The sequence below is a fragment of the Platalea leucorodia genome (genome assembly GCF_965183815.1).
Source record: "Platalea leucorodia genome assembly, chromosome: 6".
Lineage (NCBI taxonomy): Eukaryota > Metazoa > Chordata > Aves > Pelecaniformes > Threskiornithidae > Platalea > Platalea leucorodia.
Genome location: NC_138828.1, coordinates 46923372 through 46946858, shown reverse-complemented (window position 1 = coordinate 46946858; position 23487 = coordinate 46923372). Strand labels below are relative to the sequence as shown.

Here is a 23487-nt window from a genome sequence, read left to right as displayed (position 1 = left end):
TTCTTTTCTCCATTTTATATGCAAAGTGAGGCTTATGAATTGGTGTTATTGCCATAAGGGCTCAAACCAAATTTCCCCCCAAAATTCACAGGCTGTTCATTTGAATACCTGCTTACAGTGGTACACAATGGGCAGCTTTGAGAAGAAAAATTGATAATCTTCACGGAAGAGTAATTTGAATGAAATTACACTTGACAGCCTGTCTCCAAGCAAACAAGGAGAGTGAGGGAGCCTTAGCTAAGCTCTGAGGACTTGCCTAAGCCTCTGCTGTTGGAGCTTCCCAGGGAAAAAAAAATCCACACTTTTTCCTACATCTGACTGAAGCTTTTGATTAATTCTCTGTAGCTGTTTCTAGTGAAGAAAGGTAGCCATGGAAGAGAATATGGAAGAGGGACAAACACAGAAAGGTATTGTGATAAAATTGCTTTCTCTTTGCAAGGAGATAATGATTTTGCTGTTGCTTATTTGCTTTAGCAGCATGCTGTAAGCTTAGTGAATATCCTTATGTGGCAGATGAGGAAAGATTTTTTTTTTTTTTTTTTTTTTTTTTTCTCCATACCATTTACTTCATTCGTCTCTCTGCAATAGCACCTAGCATTAATATAGTGGCTGTCATCTGATATGTAGTATTAAAAGATTCTAAATAGCGAATTTTACATCTATACTAATAATACTGTAAGCATTTAATGCAGCCTGCTTCCCAGACCAGTCTTTGTTAACCTTCATTTATTTCATGTTTTCACGCCTGTCTAGTTGGGTCAAGGGAGTCTAGTGTGAACTATGAGAGAGCTACTCACACAATATTTGGAGCCGGCTGCAGTTGGATATCTAACAAAGTAACCAGTATTTACACCTTGAATGAGAGTCCAGACTGAACAAAGACATGGGGAATATTTTGTATATATTTAGGCAGTATTGAAATTTCCCTCTGCCTTTTTTCCACTTTTGTTTTGCAATGTGTTGAAGCAACCTTGCTATAGTTCTAATATTTGCATTTTGCTAAAATTCATTTTGCACGTTGCGGCTGAAATTGCTTTAGCAAGATGTACACAGCATGTTCAGAGCATTTCTGTTCCACTGTTTCTTGTCAAGTTGAAAATAACTGAACGTTATGGGATGTGTTAGCACTTAAAGATGCAATCTAAAATTATTGCAGACTTATTAATTTGTGAATCTCTGAGAAATATAGTGTTTTTAGTGTTTTCACTTAAATGTTATTCTGTACAAGCAACATTACAGTAGTGAAAAGAGCCAAGGTTTATTCATTTTACTTTACTGCAAGCACAAAGGGTAGTCCTAGTGAATATTTGCCACATTAAATCATGTATACTTTTCATTTTGCATTTATTTTGAATTCAGTTCCATTTTTGAGGAGGATTTAGGAGCTCACCAAATCATTTACTATAAATTGCCTGTAAAAGCATGTTTTTCTGAGCTGATGCCATTCTGTTTTTCCACTCCCTGATCAATCTGCTTTCTACATGTAAATGTCATGCTTTCTCATTATAAGTGACCCATTTAGACAGAATGCAGCTTTGAATGGTTTATGGTCTTGACTTGATCTAGATGCACAGTAGATAGTCATGAGAAGACTAAAGGAGGATATATGTGCCCCCTCTGTGTATATATACCTACTTATGTTTATAGATAAATAGATTAGTATCTGTCTGGTGATTTCAGCAGTTTCTTCAGTTGAATTTTATTATTTGCAGATGGCAGAAATAATGGGAAAGTACAAGACATGTTTGTTGTTTTTGTTGTTTTTTGTTTTTTGTTTTTTTTTTTCTGAAGGTAAAATCAATACTTTTATTGTATGGTTCAAATTATTTAATGTGCTTTGCATTTAGAAATTGAAGACATGCTTTTTTAAAGTCTGAAATGTGGTTTTTTTTCCTTCTTTAAAACAAGTGAATTGAACTGTTTGACCACTGAATCAAAATACTTCGTTGTTACTGAATGATATTGCCTGAAGAAACAGTATGAAATTCAAAATCCCTAGATTCTTAATAGAGAGAAAAATAAGAGAAAAAAGTGAATAATTTTGTATATCAAAAGAACATGTTGTTATTGATAAACTGTGTCCTCATTGTTCATATGATAAGCAGTTGAATGACCAATAGCCACTGAAAATGGTGTGATTAATAGTGTGATTACAACAGCTAACACTACTTACCCCTCACCCCCCTTTTACAATGCCATGTGTTCAGCCTTTTTTCCCTTTAGTGGTACCCAGCTGTCATCACAGACAGTGACAGGAGAATGTTAAGAGCTCACAAATTATATGTATTTTTCCTTATTGGTGTGGAACGGGATGCTACTTAGTTGCTGTGACCATACCTGCAAACCTGTCATGTCAACCTGTCGTGTTCCCACTTTGGATTATGACAACTTTTAAAATGTATTTAGAGTTCGAAGAAAACTTACAATTTAGGAGGAAAATGAAAAAATATTTTCACTTTGGAATTTTTGGGGGTGCTTGAATGTAGATGTTGGAATTATAGTGAAATATAGGGATGATTATGAAATCATGATTTCTCTTTAAGGTTTGCACTTTGCACTTGAAAAATATTGGCTGTTATTAGTATGACTTGATACTTCTCTTTCATAGTTTCTGTTTTTCTTTCATTTAGCATGATCTACCTATTATGTGTTTAATTGATATCCATAGTATAGTTCCAAGTCATCTGGACTAGTTTTTCTAACTGTAGTGCCCCAGCAACTTTTACTATAATTCATATATTCTAATTTTCATTCTCCTGCCATCTTGAGTGGAATTGTTTCTTTCTTTTTCTCCTCTGCTTTCTACAAAATCAATGGGAGTATAAATTGTCACTGCTTATCAACGCCTGTGCTCTTCACAGCAGATGCTTTGAACCTCCCACTGAACAGCATTACGTCTTGCTAGCAGCCATGATGGAAGTGAATAGTTTCATACTGATGCATTTCATAAATACAATAAAGATAGCTCTAATAAGAAGCTTGCAGATTTGGAAGTCTTGTTATTTTAAAGAATTTTGTGCAATAAGATATTGGTAAGTGCAACCACGATTCCTACCGTAGTGGTTCCAAATAATGACCTGCCTTACACAATCTCTGTAGATTCTAGTGTTTAACAGTTATGATTTTTTTAATGGCTGTATCTTGGAAAATTGTCAGCAGGGAAATATATTACATCTGTTTTCTGAAAATAAGGAATTACTAATAGTTCAAAGTAATGACTGGAAAACAGAAATGCACGTCTTCTGCCCGCCCCCCCCCCCCCCCCCCCCCAATTTTCTTTCTATTGGCCTTGGAAAATATGGTTTCTTCTTGGCATTAGTACCCTTAATAAGGTAAATTGAGATAATGCTGTTGTGCAGCAGTTTTCGTATTTAAAGCTGTAAAAACTGAAACCAAGAATAATTTGTATTCATTCATTTTCTGTTTTAAAGTATTAGAAGACTTGTTTCCCCACCCCCCACCCCTTTTTTCCCGTGATACCACATTTCCTTTGCTTGCAAGCCAGTACAGGTTGGGGAGGATGTTTCAAAGGTATTTGCTACACAGCTGTCTGTAGCTGTCCAAGAACTGAAAGTCTGTAGAAAGTCTGGCTGAAATGTAAGCTACATGTGAACACTGAAATATGTTCTAACAAAGTAAAAAGTCATAACATCTCAGAAATATCAACTTGTTCACAATTTCCATAATACTGACATTATGCTATGTGCCTAGAGCTGTAACATACTAAGAGCTTTGATTGCAAATTTGCTGTCTGGAAAACCCAGAATAACTAAAGCCTGTAATTTATGTGACTGGTTTATTTTTCAAAAGTGATCAGCTCCACTTAGAAGCAGAAGTTTCACTGATATCTTTAGGGATGCATGCTAATTTTGAGAACCTCATGCATAAATTTGCATGTGTCAGTGGCAGGTCTCAACTGCCAGTGTTTGAAAGACAATGACGTCAAACTGGTAGCTTTGCTATGTGGAAAAAGATATTGGCCCAGTTCCTGCAGAACAGGTCTTCCCTCTGTGAAAGCACTAAGATTGCAATGATGTCCCCAACTCCAGTCACTTGTCCCAATAGAACACTTCTCAGAAGGCAAGCACTGTAATTTTTTGCGTTGTGTGGGACTTGGTACAGCGGAGTTCAGGGTTGTTCTCACCACTTATCTATTTCAGAAAAAGAGATTCTGTAACACAGCAAGACACACTTATACCACTTGCACTAAATTGAAGATAAATGTGCCCTTTTTTTTTTTATGGTTCATCCATAACTTCAATTTGTAGTTTGAATTCCTTTATAAAATAAACTCTCGGGAATGGATAGAGCATCTGTGTTTGTACAGCAGCAAACATGATGAAGAGCTAATTATACTTAAGCTCTCTTGGCTGTAGTATACCTAACAAACATAAATAAGGTTCCACTGGTAGGATAGCAAAAAAATATATTATTGTGACAAGAAATGGTTGAATACTAGCAGATAAATAATGAGTTAGTATTTGGTCTGTGTTAGTGATTTAAGTGGATCTGCAGCCTATTATCAAAGCTTTTGCTTTTGTTCCGCAGCATGCCAGTAAAGGAGAGCTTTAAGCAGAGTTTTAGATGAAACTCATAAGGAGTCTAGTATGCTATCAGTAATACGTACACACAGCCTCTGCTTCTTCAGCCATGAGAGACTGAATTGCTTCCTCTTACTTCAGTACTTTTTGGAAAATGGCAGACTCTGAGTTAGTAGGATACTATAGACTAGATGAAAGTGATGATTTTTACTTCATATTAAGAAATAAACCAACAGCCAAATACTCAAAACACTTCTGGCATCCTTTGCAAGTTAGTCTTCTAAATCTTTTTATTTACCTCTAAAAGAGAACAGTTGTCCAGTTTCTCATTTGACTATTGTTAGAAAGTTGGTTAAAATAAAAATGAGCAAATCTCAGTATTTTGCACTTTGATTTTGTTGGGTGCCTATACTTGTAAATAAAGCCACAGAGTTATTTTCTGTTCTTTAATGTCAATGCCACACTAAGTGTGAGCCGTGCTTGTATCTTCAGTTAGATCTTTTTTTATGTTGTTAGTAACGCTATCTAGTCTTATGGGACCCCTGAAGTACAGTTTTGTGAGTAATTTGGCAACAGTTTTTAAATTTGGCCTTATAAGTAGGAAGTAGCAGACATTTGCTGGCTGATATTCTTCATACAAAACTCAGATTTGCAATGCTTGATTCTTGAAGAAAACACGATGGGCAGAGGTCAATCTCTATTTCTTTTGGGAATATATTTTCAAGTCTACTCTTAGTTCCCAAGCTTGTGTTCAGCTTGGATGTGTTCATTGGATTTTTACAGGTTCCTTCAGAGTAGAATGGTCTTAACTTTCATCATGTTTATTGTTGCCTATTCTTAAAAGTGTGTGTGTATAGTAAATGTCAGATAAAATACTCACTCACTTGACAATCACAAAGTCACTAACAGAGTGAATAATTTTCCTTCTTAATCAATGTTAAATATGGAAGTAAATTTTAACATCTGGCAAAGTACCTCACTATATTTCCCGCTTAACACTCCTTAGTAGTTAATCAATAAGGTTTATTAAAGAAAAATGCAATAACATTCAATATGAATTTGAAGTTAATTGTTCTAATATTATAAGTTATTCTCCTTTATGTAGTAACTACAGACTACCTTACTTAATATTCTTACATTAGAAGCAGTGAGTTCCAGAGCTGTGATTGGAATATGTTATTTATTCAATACATTAGGCTTTTATTCACAGATAATGTTGTAAATAAAAATAGTCCTGCTTCCTTATTTAATCTTTAACCTTTAAATGTCTCTGTTAATAGTAGAAAACTTTGTATTTCTTATGGGCTTAACATCATACTAGTCATAGGCATGAAAATCCAGCATTAATAGGACCTAATTATACTTTTATATATATTCTTACAGGGTAAAAAATATTCCAACTGCCCTAAGGCAGATGGAATCCTCAATTGAATGTGTGAGAATTTAAGTCTTCATGGTAATTTTGACACTTGTACATCAATTTCATAACAAAGCTATTTTAGAAATAAGATATTTCATAAGTAAGATATGTAAGTGCTTACAAAAAAGTGTTGAATATATTTAAAATTATCAATTTATACTAATTCTTGAAAAAATACTGTATCAAAACAGCAATATAAATTTATAAAAAGCTTTTTCTAGAGTTTGTGAAAGTAAAGGCTCACTTTGGGGGAAAAGGGGTATTTTGGGTTTCTAATTACTCTGAAGAAATAAGCATTTAGTAATGACAAAACAATACTGCAGATATAGCAAAAATAAACTTGATTCAGGTTAGTGCTTAGGCTCCTTATGGAGAAGGATTGAGGGACTGATATATCTAATATCTAAAAATTGTTCATTTTATATTGTGACTATGCATTCATTTCTGATAAGCACCTTAAACAATTTTGGCAAAACAATTTTTAACCTGTTTGAATTGCCTACCACTGCACTAAAATTCAGGATGAAAGAATGGATAGAATGCTGCTGGCCTCACATAATGACAATGTTTGCTTTCTCGATATGATAGTTTCGAACTGTTAATTTTGCCTATATAAACAGGTGAGAATATGCTCTTTCCTCCTAATAGTTTTATATGGAGGATTAAGTAGAAAATAAGAAAAAAAATTACACATTTTTGGGCTGTTCTGCTTCAGGTTGTAAACACTGTGTATGATTTTATAAAAAGCATAAAGCACATAAGCACCTGATGGCCGTTGAAAATCAGAATGTAAAAAAGGCAAACATGAATATTGAACTTATATCAAATATTTTGTCAGTTAATATTCCATTTGAAAATTCTATTTCAGAAGAATTTTCAGCCAATTCGTGCAACTAAAATGCATAATTCCTGCTGATATCTTACCATGTGACTGATTTCTGAGAGAGGCCAGCAAGTCCCACATTGATGTGTTGCCACAAATCTTTTGCTTGAGGGGGTGGGGAATTACAGAGACTTCAGTTCCAGCATGTAAGGAATGAGAAATAAGTCTTGTCATTTTCTCAGCTGCAGAGAGATCAAACTCAGACGATCAAAATTGTGAGGGTCAAAGATAAACACTGAATACGGATTAACTATCAGAACTGAGAATTTTTGTACACATACGCTTTAGGGCCTTTTGAAGGAAGGCCACTGACACAAAAAATGGCTTAGGTATTCTGTTAGCTTCTCCATGCCAACTCTCATACTAGAATACACTAGTCTCAAGAAGGCTAAATTTTCTCTTCCCCCCTCCCCGATATTTTAAGCTCCTTCTACTAGTCATCATGCAGGATTTCAGCAGGCTTCCCAAAATTTATACTGTAGCCATCTGGGACAACATTGTGCCAAATAACAGTTGCTAAAGTATCACCAACTACTACTAAGTGCAAGGATTACTCTTCTCTTTACATTTATAATACCCCTGATATTTGCACTTGGACAGTTTCCGAAGAATTTGTATTTGGTTCACATAGTGAAAGTATAATTTTTTTTTTCCCCAGTAGTGATAACAATACAACTGTACAGCAAATGAATATCACAATAAATTTAGTATCAATTTTAACAAAAATCTGTCTTTCTAACAGTGGTGTGAGGGAAGCAGTGCATTTGCTGCAGTTCTGGTATAAAACTAGACTTCAGCAAAAGGTGCACTTGCTGCACTTTTGGTATACGAGTTTTGCAGGAAGGTGCTACTGCCAGAGTATAAATAAAACTCAAATAAAATATAGTATTTGCCATTCCAGTAAGCACTCCTCAGTATCTTCCTATTTGTACCCCATGAGTGTTTTGTTTTTCTTCCTCTTCCTAAAAAAAAAAAAAAAAGTAGCTCTTTGCGACTGCTGTCCTGCTTTTCAATTTTCTCTGGAAGCACTTTCTTTTTAGCATCTGGAAGGCATGGAAATGAAATTCTACAACATTTTTTAATTTCTTCTGGGAACATGTAATATAAGATGACAAGTGCTGCATGTTTATTAATTAAGTCATAGCTGGTCACATCCTGCTTCTCAATCTGCAGCAGGATGATTTTATATAGGTAAAATTGGTCATTAAGGATGAATTTGAAGGAAGAGAGTATAATAGCTTAGTGAAGTGATTAAGGAGGGATTGCTTTGCATTAAGGCACAATGGGAAAAAAATAGAGATGATTCTGCTGATAGAGGTTGAAGAGAGGCAATATGACAAAAAGAAGAAAGGAATAAGTAATATAACTTGAAAGAGCTTTGGAGGGGTTCAGAAGTTTGAAATTGATATGGAAATAGAGGAAGACAATATTAGAGTTAAAAGAATGAAAGATACTAACATTTGATCTTTCAGACAAGACCTGTAGAGGGCCTTGATGGAAATTTTAGGAGTTCCTTTAGAAATAAAATGTGTTTTAAGGCAGAGTGTTTTTAAATGGCTTCCAAATCTTTACATTTTAGTCTCTCAAGAAAAAAAAAATAAATTAAAATCTCTTATGGTGTTGATATAATGATATAAAGTTCAATAATTTTAAACTTAAAAAAAACCCAGCCAAAACACAAGTAATCTGAATGGAATAGTACTAGATTGATATTTGCAGATTAATGTCGGTAAATAAAACATTTGAAGTTTTACATAAAAAGTTATTAGAAGCATAAATTCAGATTATCTTTTCAAAATAGTGAACATGTAAGTTAAACACTTTTTTTCCCCTCAAGTGAAACAGTAGCCATGCTATGTTCGTGGATACTATGGTAATACTGTAATATTACTATGGTAATACTGTATTATTACTATGGTAATACTGTAACTGTGGGCAGTTTCTAGCCATTTTGAAGTTATGCATAGGTGAGGGAAAGAGGGAGAGCAGGTTCGGTTTTATCTTAAAGCGATAAGAGGTAGGAAAGATCCTTTCAGTTGGAAAAGGTAAGTATATCACGTCATGTTCATGGAAAAGAGTTCTCACAGTTGACCTGTTGGCCTAGTTTCTCTGGTGAAGGAAGCTGGTACTGTGTACCCTTGCCTAGCAAGGTGATGTAGCCAGTGTGGGAGGCTCCACAGTGTAGTGGCACCCTCCACTACTGGTGAATCATCTTAGCTTTATGTAATTCATCAAAGCCTGCCACCCCCTGATTTCCCACCAAATCTCTTACTCTATTAAGCTACATGCAATAGTAAGCAGCTGGCATAATTTTGAATCAATTTAAAAGCTTTTAGAAAAGACACATGGGAAGAGCTTGGGGTCTCTCTTTGCAGCTCTCAAGTGAGGACACGTTTGGCCATAGCTAAGAACTTAGGCTTGCATATTTTTATACAGGAATAGATCCTGAGCTTCTGGTGTCATGGTTTTTATTGGTATCTCAGGGAGTAGATGAAGAAACCTATCCAAGCCAGGTACTTATCCCTGTGCTTGGATGGCACAGAGCTCTGATTCTTGCCTCTCCAGAAGACAGCCAATATATACATATTATCATGTTTTGTTTCTATCTCCCAAATTCTTTGCTCCCCATCTCTTTTGCCCTTCTATTACACATCTCACTTTAAACAACCCTCAACCTTCAAAATATCTTCTGCTCTGATATGGTGCAAGCTACTAACATTAAATTAACAAAGCATTAAATGCTTTGGGACTTCTTAATACAGGCTAGAATCTGCATGCAGAAGTTGGTGCTGTGGTAAGTTTCTCTAGTATGACAAGGAGAATCTGGACTGTGGTGAGCCAGATATTGTGCAGGCTGCTGAGGGTGAATCCTCCAAGTCTGCACTAGAGGTGGAAGACCATGGAAAAGTTAGCACTGTTGCTAGTTCTATTGTTCCTGTTCTATCAGTAAATAAGTCCTAGGTCTTAAGACTGTTCTTTAACATTTCACATTAGTAAACATTTGCAGTTTTGGATGGTTTTCTTTCTGATATCTTTCAGGAAAAAAAAAGATAGACTCTAGATATTATGGTGGCATATAAAGCCCCAAAGAAACTTGCAAACAGTCTCTTTGTTAGCTTATAGAAGTACACTGCAGAGATTAGTAAGCCTCCCACATTTCAGGTTTTACCTGGTCATCTCCTTGGTCTTTTGGGAAAATTCAAGTCATACGTTTTGACCCATAAAGCACAAATGGCCTGAGAACATGACGTGGGAATTTATGGAACACCTTGGATTTCATGGCATTCTAGGCATGCTGCCAAAGACATCTGTACATAGCCTACTGGTAGAGCCCTCTCTGAATAATTTTTATATGTTGTTGTGGTTTGTGATAAGCCTTTGGTAATACTGCCAGGAACTGCAAATTCTGAGGTATTCCTATTGGATAAGGAGAATTAAATACACAGTTCAAGTAACATAAAACAGAGCATCTACCCTTCCTTACAAAGTACAGGAGAATTAACAGTTACTTATTAGAGAGGTAGAAGGACATTTTTTCCAGAGGGAGGCATGCTTGTGATCTCACTTGAGGGAGCATTTGTGGGTTACCTAACTAACTGAAGTGATTCAATGGACAATTGCATTCCCGGTTAGTGAATGACAACAGAAAAGCTAAAGTTACCTTAACCTTTCCAGTAAATTAATCCTTGCCTTTTATCAGTTAAATACCATATTGCATCCTCATGTCATATGTACAAAGTGATTTACATTCAGCAACTTCTTGCTCTTTACTAACCTGCTTGTACTGTTACTTCTATGGTGAAGATTATATTTCCAACTACATTTTTCTGCATAATTTATTTACCATGTTCATGGTGGAACTTGGAGGCTGGATCTGGTCTCTGAGATGCTTACATTTGATATGCTCCCTTTTCAACGGAGGAGGCGGGGAACAACTGAGCAAAAGGTGCTGCTGTCACTTGGAGCAGACAAATGCTTCTGTGCCCTATCTGAGTACAATGTTAAACAGGTCAGGTAGCTGCAGTAGAAGAAAGGGGATGCAGTAGCTGCTACTGGGCACAGTGAGCCCAAATTCAACCTCTCTGGCTGTTGGATTAGTCTATTATGATAAACCATAATTGAGCAGGTGTCCATGAACAGATTTTTATTTTTACTGATAATGACGATAGTAAAATCAATAACATTTTGAATTCTGCATATGGCACAAAACAACTTATAAACTTTTAAAAGACAGTGTTTTTCATAAAGGTATATACCAATAAAGAGCATGTGCTTGCACTTATGGGGGTAGTAGGTTGCTAAATCATTGTAAATAGTAACTCAATATGCATAACTGAGGATGACAGTAAATGTCTGAAATTGCCTTGAGAAAGGGACTATTGACAACTTGCCACTGTGTTGTTCATAAAGGTATTAGATTATATTGTTGTATTATTGTTTTTTAAACTGAGTAGCTTTGGTGTGAAATGCTTCCCACTTAACATGGTTTGCCTATTGTCGTGGTTTAGACCTAGTCGGCAACCAAGCACCACAGTCGCTTGCTCACCCTCCCCCCCCCGGTGGGATGCAAGAGAATCAGAAGAGCAAAAACTTGTGGGTTGAGATAAAGGCAGTTTAATAATTCAAATAAAATAATAATAATTTTAAAAAATGTAATGAAAAGGAAAACAACTCAAGAGAGAGGGAGAGAGAGAGAGAAAGAGAAACAAAACCCAGGAAAAAGTGATGCAACTGCTCACCACCCCACTGACTGATGCCCAGCCCATCCCCAAGCAGCGACTAGCTGCCCCCCTGGCCAACTGCCCTCAGCTTATACACTGAGCATGACGCCATACGGTATGGCATAGCCCTTTGGCCAGTCTGGGCCAGCTGTCCTGTGCCCGCTCCCAGCTTCCTGTGCACCGGGCAGAGCATGGGAAGCTGAAAAGTCGTTGACTAGTGTAAGCACTACTTAGCAACAACTAAAACAGCACTGTGTTATCAACGTTATTCTTATACTAAATCCAAAACACAGCACTACACCAGCTGCTAGGAAGAAAATTAACTCTATCCCAGCCAAAACCAGGACACCTTTGTTCATGACTTGTTGATAAACCAGTCCAATATAGAAAAGGAACTTACATTTCTAGCTGAATAACACAAATACAGTGATTTACTTTCTCATGAAACAGTCTGAGTATGTTAGATATATAAAATGCTTTTCCTATTTGTTGTGATGCCCCAATATAGCAGTACAATTGTCTTCAGAGACTTTCTCAGCCTTCTAATTTCTTGCTGAGTGGTTGACCGCTACTTCTGATCAACATACACTTTTAACATTATAAATAAGCATAACCATGCTTTCCCCTGCCTTTCCTCTTAGTAGTAGGTTGCAGTTCCTTCTAAACACCTGCAGATTCTCTTTGTAGTTCTCACACTATTCAAAAGCATCTTATTGCCATGTTACTTAACTAGATGGCTGAACTAGATCGAAACAAAACAGTATCTTGTTTTCCAAGTGTTCATAATTTTCATAATTAGCTTGGGACTTGCTCCTCTGAGCCATAAAACTTTTTCTTCTATTTAGTCTTGACTATATTTGCTACATAATACTTCCTCTTTTCTGGAAAATTCATAGTCCTAGTAGAGTCTTAAGGACCACTTTCATTCACACTACCCACCAACGTTGTCAAAATGAGTAGGTTTTGCTGGTAAATGCATATATTGCCCTTGATTTTAGGGTAATATAATTCTTCTAAAATTATAGACATAAATAACTTCAAAATCAATGACCAATGCTCTGATGTTGCAAAGACTTATATGTACATATTTGATGTAATGCACTGTAAGTAATCCCATTGGTTTTACATCAATTATTCACATAAGCAAAAAGGAAGCAGCTACATGGTCTTTAAGATTAAGACCTAACAGTGCCATGGAGTAATTTGCATGTAGCCATTAGGTTTTTGGCAGGAAATCTGTGAGAGGTTATGATGATGCAATTTAATAGGGTCTGAGAGGAGACTGGAAGGAAGGCTGAATGCAGTTTATTTATCTGCTGGGGTATTTTTGTTTGTTTTGCGTGGTGTTACAGTAGATTAATACACTTTCTTGTGTCTGTCTGCAGGTTCCAAGAAATTAAAACAGCCAAGAAAAAAAGAATAATAATTTTTAAGGGGTTTTGTATGTGTTTTTCCTTTGAATTACTAGAAATTTGATTCATTCTTGGGCAGGGTATACTGGACCTTCTAGTGATATTGAAGTACTTTGCCAGCGTGTCTTGTTCTCATGCTTAAGCCAAGCTGATCATCAAATTTGCTGTGCAGATGGAATTTTCCCCAAGGCAGGCTACTAGTGACCTTCTTTTTACCTTTTTTTCTGCAACATGGTCATGGTCTGCTTTCTAAGATTATCTGGGAGTTTAATTTTATTACATTCCTGCTGCTAGTGCAAGGACTAATACTGGTGTTATCCTTCTCACTGTCCTCTTGTAACAAACTATAGGTGAGACTTTTGGTCTTTTAATGCATGTCTGAAGCAGTGTGTTGGTTAGTTGCCTGTGTTTTGTGGGATAGAGTGGAGTAGATGTTTGAGAAACCCTTCTGAGCTGAGAGTCTATTAAAAGGCTTTCTGTTATTACAAGGTTCTGGACTCTGACAGTGTCTAGTATGAACACAGAAAATGGGTGTTTGTTTCTGAGATTTTTGCCATATAAATTGCGCTGTTTAAAATCTTAAAGGGAAAAAAGATACTATTGTCAGCTATGTGTAGAGTTTGCAAGAGTATCTTCTATTATACATTATAACCATTCTATCATACAGATAAAATTGATCAAAAAAGGTGCTTATCACTGTGACTATCCTAAGAGTTTTGTAAAACATGTATACTACAACCGCACCCATGGCATGCGGCACAAAGGCCAGAAAATAAAAAATAAATTTATTTCAGCTGTTCAACAGCATATGGAGGCTACCATTTCTCAAGGATGTAATCTTTTAAAGTTATTCTGGATTTATGAACATTGTTCACTAGTGAAAACACTGAAGTAATTATAACCTAGTGGTGAGTAGGTCTTTTAGGTCAGCTGTGTTTATGCTAATGGTTCGGACAAGATATTTTTCTCTCCCCTCCCTGTCTGGTACAGTCATTAAATATTTAAGACACAGGGGAGCCTGTTATGGACATTTGGGGTCTTTTATTGGCTTTATGGATGTGTTTGCATATGGGGGATTTTTGCTGTTAATATTTTCTTCATTTTGATCCGTTATACGTGCCCATACTATCTATATTGCCTGTGCTTCTAGCAGATATCCTTCCATTATTACCTGTCAAATCCCCTTCTAGAAGATGAAAACATGGACTTTACTACATATTTATTGACAGCATTAACTTCTAAAATCCAGTTCAGGCACTTCAAGACTTTAAAGTACCTGTAGCTAGCTGCGGGTGTGTTTTGTAAATATTATACACAACCAAAGAGCTGAAATATACTGTTCTTTCCTGATAGAAGAGTACAGTTATGTCCACGCCTGGGGAGTTACCTTCTAACACACAGTTATTCCTACTTGTCTGTCTTGATTTATTTCTCATATTGTTTTATTTTTATTATTATCTTTTAATGTAGATTCGACTAGATTTGATATAGCTGCTGCAGTTGCTACATCTTGTGACATCCTCTGGGATCTCATTTTTCTCTTTTGGTTGTTCTTGCCTTCGTAATTCCTAATCTTTTTTTGAGTGCGTACGAACTCTGTACCTTAAGCTGGAAAGATGGACTGTTGACTACTAGAGATCTGAAAGTACTGCCACTCAGGAATCGCTGATCTGTAATCATTCCTCTAATCTAATATCCTGATAAGGCGATAGACTTCAATGTTGCTACAGAATGTTGTTGTTTTATTTCTATAAGGGATAATTTTACTAGGCTTTTTGTAGTCCTTCAGGGACAATGAATTACACAATGGCCCAGATGTAACAAGCAATATAAGAGTAGCAGTCATTAAACTAAATTATTGCAGTCATCCTTACTGTCCTTAATCTGTTACGGTTTTTTTTCCATAACAACCTCAGTGTGATAAACTGTATAATTTAACAGCTTCTCTACAGAAATGTGACGAGGAATAATTTGACTAGGGGTAGCAGTGGGTAATAACGCTGCAGAGTTTTTTCAGGTAGGCATGGTCATAAATTCTGTAATAAATTAAGCTAGTAAGTACTAAAATATAGAATACTTGCATGGAATGAATGTAATGAAACAAATTTGCTCTTTGTAAGTGGGAAAGCATGTTAGAAATCTCCACAATTTGTTCACTGTTGTCAGAATATGAAAAAACTTTCTATATTTTTCATTTTAATGATGTGGTGTAAAAAGAGGGCAATTATTTGCATTTGCTTTATGCAATTGCTTTGACTGCTTGTTTTTATTATTTTTCCATTATGACTCATTTTATGAAATTGTTTGTTTTTCCTTTGTTAAGAAAAATTCAGGAACCACTAGCCTCTTTTCTAAGTGTCTTTGTGGTTGTTGGGATAGAATAGCAGTTGCTCTGTCAGTGTCACAGTGTTTATTTTAATCTCTGAATTAATTTTCTTGGTTGCTAGGCAATTCTACTTCATAGTTTTAATGGAAATGACTAACTCAGAGTGGTCTCATTTCAGAATATGCAATCGTTTGCTTTAAAACTGAAACTAGATTTCTCTGTGACATAATGCTTGACAAATACTTGTGTCGGTGTACAATTTTATGCCTGTAGCTAATAAAATATCCAAATTTCTGTTATCCAATACTGTATTTCTTGTACATTCCAGCAAAGCCATTGTAAATCTAAGGTATTCAGTAGAGGCAGAATTAGGCTTTTACGTGTACGTAGAGGGTAAATATCTGCTCTATGTCTGACATTTTAGAAATTTTTAAAGGCAGCTTATGGAGCTGGTTATGTATTTGGAGACGGTATCAGTTAAGTCTTTTTATGTCCTCAGTGGCAATGGTGCAATAAGTGCTACATGTCTCAGTTACTCAGCTTGCAAATGTATTCAGCAGGTCTTGTTTATTAGCAGTGCAAGGAAGTTCAAAAATAGGTATGAATATTCAAAGTAGTAATAACCATATTATTAAAGAAAACTTCTTAACAGTCTGTAGTTCCAGAGCTGTTTTTCATACTGGAAAAATATAATGCCTCAGGACAGTTTCTTTAAACTTTAAAATATTGTTTTCTGCTGTTTCCATACTATTCTTATTGAAGGACAAATATAAAGGAAAAAGAACTTTAAATGAAGCTTCATAGATTCCTCCGTATCAGGGTAGTGCAGAAGCATAGGCCTTATTTATTTTGTTACTATCAGCTATGCTTTCATTTCTCCGGAGCTATCAGCTAGTGAAATACTGTCTTTTGGCTTGTTATCTCCATTCCACTCTTATGTTTCCATGCTGGTGAACTGCACGGCTTAGAAATGAATGAAATCCACGCTGCTTCTCTGGAGAAGGAGAAAAGCATCCTGTGGGCCAGAATGCCAATGATGTGCCCTAGTAGGCACTCTGCTCCTGACATTGGCTCAAGGTTTATCAGCTGAGTTTCTCTAGCCCAGAGCATCATTCTGGTTGCTTAATTGCTCTTTGTTTTCCTTCTCCCTAGTTTATAGTAAACTTGTCTTCCTGATAGTGGCCACCTTGTCAGCAGAGTTAGTGCACTGAGGACCACAGCTGATTTGGTTTATCTTAGTATTTTGCTGCCATTAAAAAGCTAAATGAGGAGTCTAATTTTGTCCAGTTCAAAGGCTTAATATGTTATCAAGACAGAAGACTGGGAATGCTATATATTTTAAAGATTTTGTATTAAGTATACAATCTTTGCAGTATCTCTTAATACAACTAGCCTCTAGCAATATCTTCCAATTGCTGTCTTACAACTTTAATTGCAGCTGATGTTGGTGTTAGGTAAGCAACAATACTGTGCTATTTTGGAGATTTCTAACTGGATTTTAGAGGGGAAAAAAATTCTAAAATCACACAATTTTAAGTATTTTCAAGACTTTTTCGAAAGGATATAGGGGAAAAAAAAAAGGTAGATAATTCAGCTGTATTCTTCATAGTACAATCTGCTTTTGTTCAGTTGTTATTTATGAACTAATAAGGTGGGTAGATAGCCAGAATGTTCGCAACTGTAATGATAATGTGCAATGAAAGTACAAAGTTGGATCATTTGTATTCAATATATACTTGGGAGACCTTCTCACTTTTTGTAAATGAGAGGTGGAATATGCAGCCAAAATGCATAAGATTACATTCATGTTATTGAGCTCTCCCAGCTCATCTTAATCTGTTTTACCACTTAAAGAAAGCAGTACTGAGATGATAGTTTTCAGTTTGTGAAACTGGGTTATGAAACTCCTACAACAGAAGCATAAAAATTTTAATGTGGGTGAAAGTGAACCTGTAGGGGATATGAAATACATTTCTTAAAGAACATATGCCATACCCCTCGTTCTGTGAGGCAGAACACTTGTATAAACTGGTTGTAAAAACAACTGCTTTATTGTAATAACATTACCAAACACCAACAATTGCCTTTCAACAAATAGGGTAAAAACAACAAAACACAAATCCCATCAAAGACCTTCCCAAGATAGTTCCAGTAGTGTGCAGCTTCAGTAGGTACAAACATCGGACCTTTGTCCAATATATGAATACTCAGCAAGTGTACACTGTTAAAAAAAGGAAATGTGTCACAGCAATAACTTCCATCATGCTTGGTAATTCTGAAGAATGTTATGAAATAGTGAAGGTATCAGAAGTTATATTATTGGATTGAAAAGTAAACTCATTTTTCAGCCAGTAATTTATAAGTTACTGTTCTAGAGATAATGTTTTGTGAAAATTATTAGGATATCATTTAAGATTCTGGACTGAGATATGAAAGATCTGAAACTGATTGCCTATATTGTTTGTATTTTTCCATTTGACCTACAGAAATTACTACAAAATTGTTTGTGCCCTTGAAAAATCTTACTGTAACTCACTGTGTCTTGGCTTCCCATCTGTGAAAAGCCATATAGGACATACATAAGCTTTCATTTCTTCCACCCATTCTATGACTTGTTTATTGCTTTAGTAGATTGTAGTCTTTAAATTTCTACAATGGGAATCTCATCTTAGCTGAGGCCTCTAGATACTAAAGAAAGATGAAGTATGCCAGGGAATATTTACTGATTTGTAAATAAATAAATAATTAAAATAATTGCAGCCATTAAATGTTCTTTGCTATTAAATGTGTAATACAGGGTAATTGAAGTATCTTGTCTGTCCCACTTTAGTTTCTAACCAAATATTTTATTTAAATGAGCAAAACTAAAGGAATTGCTATCATTATACATATGGCATATGTGTTGTTAAAATGAAGAGTGACAGACCTTTGATTTTTAGCAGTGACATAATCTAAGGCGGAATGCTGTGATATACATATGGTGGATGTCTGTGCAGCATGCCAAAGGAAGGAACAGTTCAGAAAGTTAACTTCAGCCCCTTCAAAAGAACTGGATTTCTTAGTGATAATAGACATGTGATATGAAAAGTTCAGGACAGATATGATTCTACTAGGGATCAGTGTCTCTCTTACTCATTTACAGAAGTGATACCCAACAGTGACAAATTGGCCTGTGTTCACTTGCTTGTTTGTTTAAAACAAAATATTCATTTTCTTCAGATGAATGGCTGTTTTTCTTTAGGAAGGTTACTACATTTTCAGCTAATGAAATGATGAAAAAGTTTGTTCTGTCTTTGGCAGCAGAAAACATGGACTCTGTATTAACAGCACATAATGGAATAGAACCCCAAATACAAAGAAAATTTCAGGCTGAAGTATGGAAGGAGATTAGCAGACCAAACTCTTAATAGCAATGTACGCAAAAGACTGTTTCTTAAATGTATCTGCTCTCTTTGAATACATTTGTTGTATTGCCCACACAAAGAAAGACATTTTCCCCAGTTGTGCATGGGATGTGGTCCCATCATGTCACAGTGCATGCAGTCTCTACCCAGAACTATAACCACCACCCCTATCTAATTTATCTTAGTGAAAAGAGTACACTGTGTTGAGCTCTGCACTGTTATAGCAAGATTTATTTTTGCTACTTAAGCTATCTTGTTTAAATGCTGTTTATAGATCTTTCTTTAACACTGCTGTCTGCTAACAAGATGTACGCTTAGATTAATTGTTGAAATAGGCAGCCTTCTGCATGCCCCTCACTTTGTTGCAAGTTTGAAGTCCTCTTAAGTAGTCACTCCTGAAATCATGTGATATGAACAAAAATCTCAGCAGTTGCATTACAAAAGCAAATTTCTGGCCTTCATGACTTCAAAGAAAAAATTATTCTTAAAATTACATATATAATGTATTCTATCAATAGGATTTGGGTTATATGGAGGCTCAGACAGTGCTGATGACACTTTCAGCATGCATATGCCCTATCCTTATTTTCATTTGCATGCTTCCAAATAACTTGAAATATGGTTTTTCTTCTTTTTCTGTGGTGAATAAGAGTAGCCCTCAGGCTTTGGTATTTTAATTTTAGGGTCAAAGCACATGACGGACCTAACCTTTGCCGCTAACGTGCTGAATAACAATGAAGAGCAGTTCTGCCCTTCTTGGGGTCTGACTGCAGACAACAAATGTCAAGATTAGAATGACTGAAAGCAATGTGAAACTATTATAAACTTCCCTAGATATAAAAATAAGAAGGAAAGATTTATTACAAATAAAACAGATGAAGTCTAAGACATAAAGGTCTCTGAAGTTAGGCTCTCTTGTTTGTGGGTTGAGGAAAAGTGGATGGAACTTTATCTTCAACATCCAGTCAAGAATTGTAATAGCAGGGTAAGCTCACTAGAGAACATTAATGATAGTGCTAAGAAGTCAGTCCACTGAAGCACCGACCCATGTACTGCATCCCTGAGGAAACATGGATTTCACATTGTATACGTGAGTCCTGACACAAATCCCATTATTTCCTTATGCTTTGGAGAAAAACAAAACAAAACAACTTTTTAAAGGTGCATCTTGGGGAGGGGGCGGGAGGAAGCTTTGTTTCTGAGGCAAAGTCATTTGTCTTAAAGAGTGTCTGTGGGCAGTGACTTCCCCAGCCCTTCAGCAGAGGAATTGGAACTTCTCTCCTACTCCTGTGTTATGAGGACTGCAAATTTTGTTTAGTAATTTTTTATTTAGACCATAAGCATTTGTTTACTTACATGATGGGCAGAAAAAAATAACAAACCTCACCCCAAAACCCCTGAATGACTCAGTTTTGTTATAATCTAATATCTGAATGTAGATCAGTCCTAATATATCAGTGCATTTGTCACTGCTTGTAATGATTATCTGAAATTTGATCCAACCACTTTCAGATGAGCTCTTTGAATTAGTACCTTTGGTGACTGTAGAAGGATCAGGCCTGTTTAAATCTTGTACATAGCCAGAAAGTGCTAAGAAGTTGCCGTGACTCAGACACATTACCAAAAGCAAGCAAAAAGGTGCCATTGCTGTGAACTTGGAATGGTTCATTGCTCACAAACAGTGGAGCCACACGTAAGTTATCAGGTCATGCTAGATGGCTTTCAGTAATGAAGTGATATTCATCAACCAGTTATCTATGTCACATACAGTGTACAGAGGAATACTTTACTGACATTTTTGGGGATTTTTCTCTTTGTTGGGACTGTTTTCCTGCAAAACAAGCTTTAGCTCTACAAAGTCAACTATGTTTTTTTCAACAATACCTTTTTTTGGCCATATTCAACATCTTAGAGCATAGAGATAATGTAAACATTTCCTTAAAGTGGCCAATAGATTTTTTAAACCCATAGATCACAATGGCTTTTAAATGTCAGTATCCTGAAATGTTGTACAACTGAGCACTTGATTCTGCTAGAAATGGGGAGGGGGGGTGATGGGAATAGGAAAGGAAGAATGAAAGGGGAAATCACATATTTCCAATTTTTTTTTTTCAAGCAAGTAGTATTCAAAGGAAAGCTTTGCATTAATTTTGTACAGATTTGATACAAATATATGAAATTGCATTTATTCAAAAATTTTGGAAAAACGTTATTCTTTTCAAAATTCTATCTAATTTTATGGCAGTTCCTTGGGAAGGCTGAAAGTTCTATTCTGTTTTGCTTGATTTTTTTCTATATATAAGTGTAGTCCTTTCTTTATATTGTGACATGCATAGAAAACTATTTGTCCATAAGTAAACACTGTTGTTCCTGGGAGACACGTATATTGCTGGAAGAGGCAGTAAATATACAGCAGATGATTGGTTTAGTCATGAAAAGTGCTTTTCTGAGTCCTGAGTAGAGGCAGGTAAAGTAGTAGCAAAAGGTGCTCAGAAGATGAATGTAATGTGTGAGCTTGCAAGCTTGGGCTATATTACATGGTAGGTTGTACTAGCTGTGCAATAGCTATTGTACTTTCTGAATATAACTATATTGTAGTTGCCAGAAAAGCAGTATGCATAACATTTTGCAGAACAGTTTGGTTTCCTCAGTTCTGCGGAACAAACCAAGTCCTATAGACGATGACGAACGGAGCTTCAAGAAATTATTTTGAGGAAAAAAAATGCATTTTGTAGAATGTCTGCCTTCATTGTGAAGCAAGGGTTATTACGCCATCGTATTTCAGAGTCATGATATAAAACAGACCAATAAGGCTTCCTGTGCTAGCAGGGTAGAGCGCAGTTGTATGTTGGTATTCCTCTCCAAGTGAAATTAGGAGAGAGGAAAACGGAAAGTGATTGCAGCTTTCTCATGCTCCACTGTTCAGCAAAACCAAGTAGGTCTGGGGGTGAACTAGTCTGGAAGAAATAAGTGATTACCGTTATTCATTACCACTGGAGAACAAAAGAACAACAAAAGAGTTAAGACAACTTTCATCATGAGGGAATTTTGAGCAGCTATGCAGTACATTAGGTGGCTGCTGCCTGGAGTTGTATGGCATGTCTGCTTATGTTTTCAAAATTTCCAAGGACTAAGTAACAGAGATTAAATGAAAATATTAGTCTTAATGTCATAAATGTATGAAACATCTTGAAAATGTGAAGTGGATGCATTCTGAAGGCTCAGGAACTGGAAAATGAGTGAAAGAATACAAGCACCTTTTTTTAAAAAAAAAAAAAAAAAAAAAAAAGACAACAAAAAACCCCAAAGCAACAAACAAGCAAAAAACCCCTAAACTTGTTCTAAGTGGCCTATGGGGTCTGATTTTCCTGTCTTTACAGCTTATGGCAATTAATGTACTCTTACACACTAATTATTTTATGCCAGCAAAGCTTGTGACCCCACTGCAGCTGCTGCTTGTCCTTTAGCTGTTCCTTTCACTTGAGTCATGGACTTTCTGGCTCCTAAAGCAGGTAATAACAGGGCTATTCAGAATATGTAGTCAGAGGCTCTGTGTCTAGGGATGTTGTAAAATGCAGTGCGTGGATAGAGACTGAGTGGATAACGTTAGGTCACTATATCAGTTCAATGAAGACCTGTGCTTTTAGCAGCTGGATAGTGAAGTACCTCTGATGGGTCAGAGACTGTCAGGGCTGTATGGTGTTACACGGAGCGGGAGGGTGGGTAGCCGCTGGAGTTGCCAATGGCTGGCAAATGAGGTAACTAGATGGATTGGAAGTGTTTAGTGTAGAAAGGGAGTTGTTAGGACAGGAGGGCCTCCATCTTTTATTCTGTGTCTAGGGGATGTGATATGATATTTTACTCCTGCTAGTTGCTATTGAAGCAAGAAGCTGAGAGAAGAAAACCAGAATCGCTTTTCAGCTAGAAGGCGTTTCTGTAGCAGTTACGCTGGATCTGTGCAAAGCTGTGTCGGGGCTGCATTGGCACAGAGACTTTAGCCTGAGAGGAAGCCTTGAGGACTTTTGCATTTCCCCCAGGCAACAACAGAAGAGAGACAGAAAATGCTATGTCTGCTTCTAGCTGAAGAGTTCCCATGAACTCTTAGCCCTGTATCACTAGCTACCTTGCAGTGCTGCGTAGGATGTGCACATTAATTTTTATAAAAACATTGCCTTGCTTTGAGCAGTAACTCTTCAGTATAGTCCAGTGCTAAAGCTGTTGTTTGGTGATACTTGCCAAAAGCTGAGTGCAGCATGTGCCATCAATCATAAAATGTTCCTCTACTACAAAAGAGTGAATTATCTCATTTTTACTGCCCTCAGTCTTTGGCTTTGGGAAATGCAGCATGGTGTCAGGAAGCATTTGTTACTGTTAAAAGTATTTTGCTGCTGTTTCTCATGGAGATAGGAGGCATTGGACTGGGATCTGCTGGGAGTTTTCCCTAAGCTGCTAACTAGGAAGAGAGGCCAGACTTGTGTAAGGGAGGGGAGGGCTACCTAACAGTGAAAGCAGACAGTACAGTCTGATTTTTTTCCCTTCCCGATGTGGTTTGAGAAGTGGAGAGAAAGCTGAAGTAGTACTTTCTTCCCTTCTAAAGTGCTCCTGTGGACAATGATATTGGGAAAGCTCCACTTCCATGGAGGCAAACATTCTGAAATCATCCTCTCACAATGATTCTCTATTAAGGATGTGTTGAGGAGAAACCTAGGCACCTTTTAGTCACTGGCAGATGCAAAACAGATGATCTTGCGGGGGGGGGGAGGGGGGGGGGGGCGGAGGA

General features: G+C 36.5%; 1 protein-coding gene across 1 annotated transcript in view; it reads left to right on the top strand.

The window, feature by feature from the left end:
• Positions 1 to 370: 370 nt before the first annotated feature.
• The window catches only part of GPM6A (glycoprotein M6A), a gene marked incomplete at both ends in the record, with an annotated part of 128560 nt that continues 105443 nt past the window's right edge, over positions 371 to 23487 (top strand). The window contains one exon of the mRNA XM_082314803.1: positions 371 to 407. Within this exon, the coding sequence (XP_082170929.1) occupies positions 371 to 407 (37 nt within the window). The remainder of the gene's footprint in view (positions 408 to 23487) is intronic.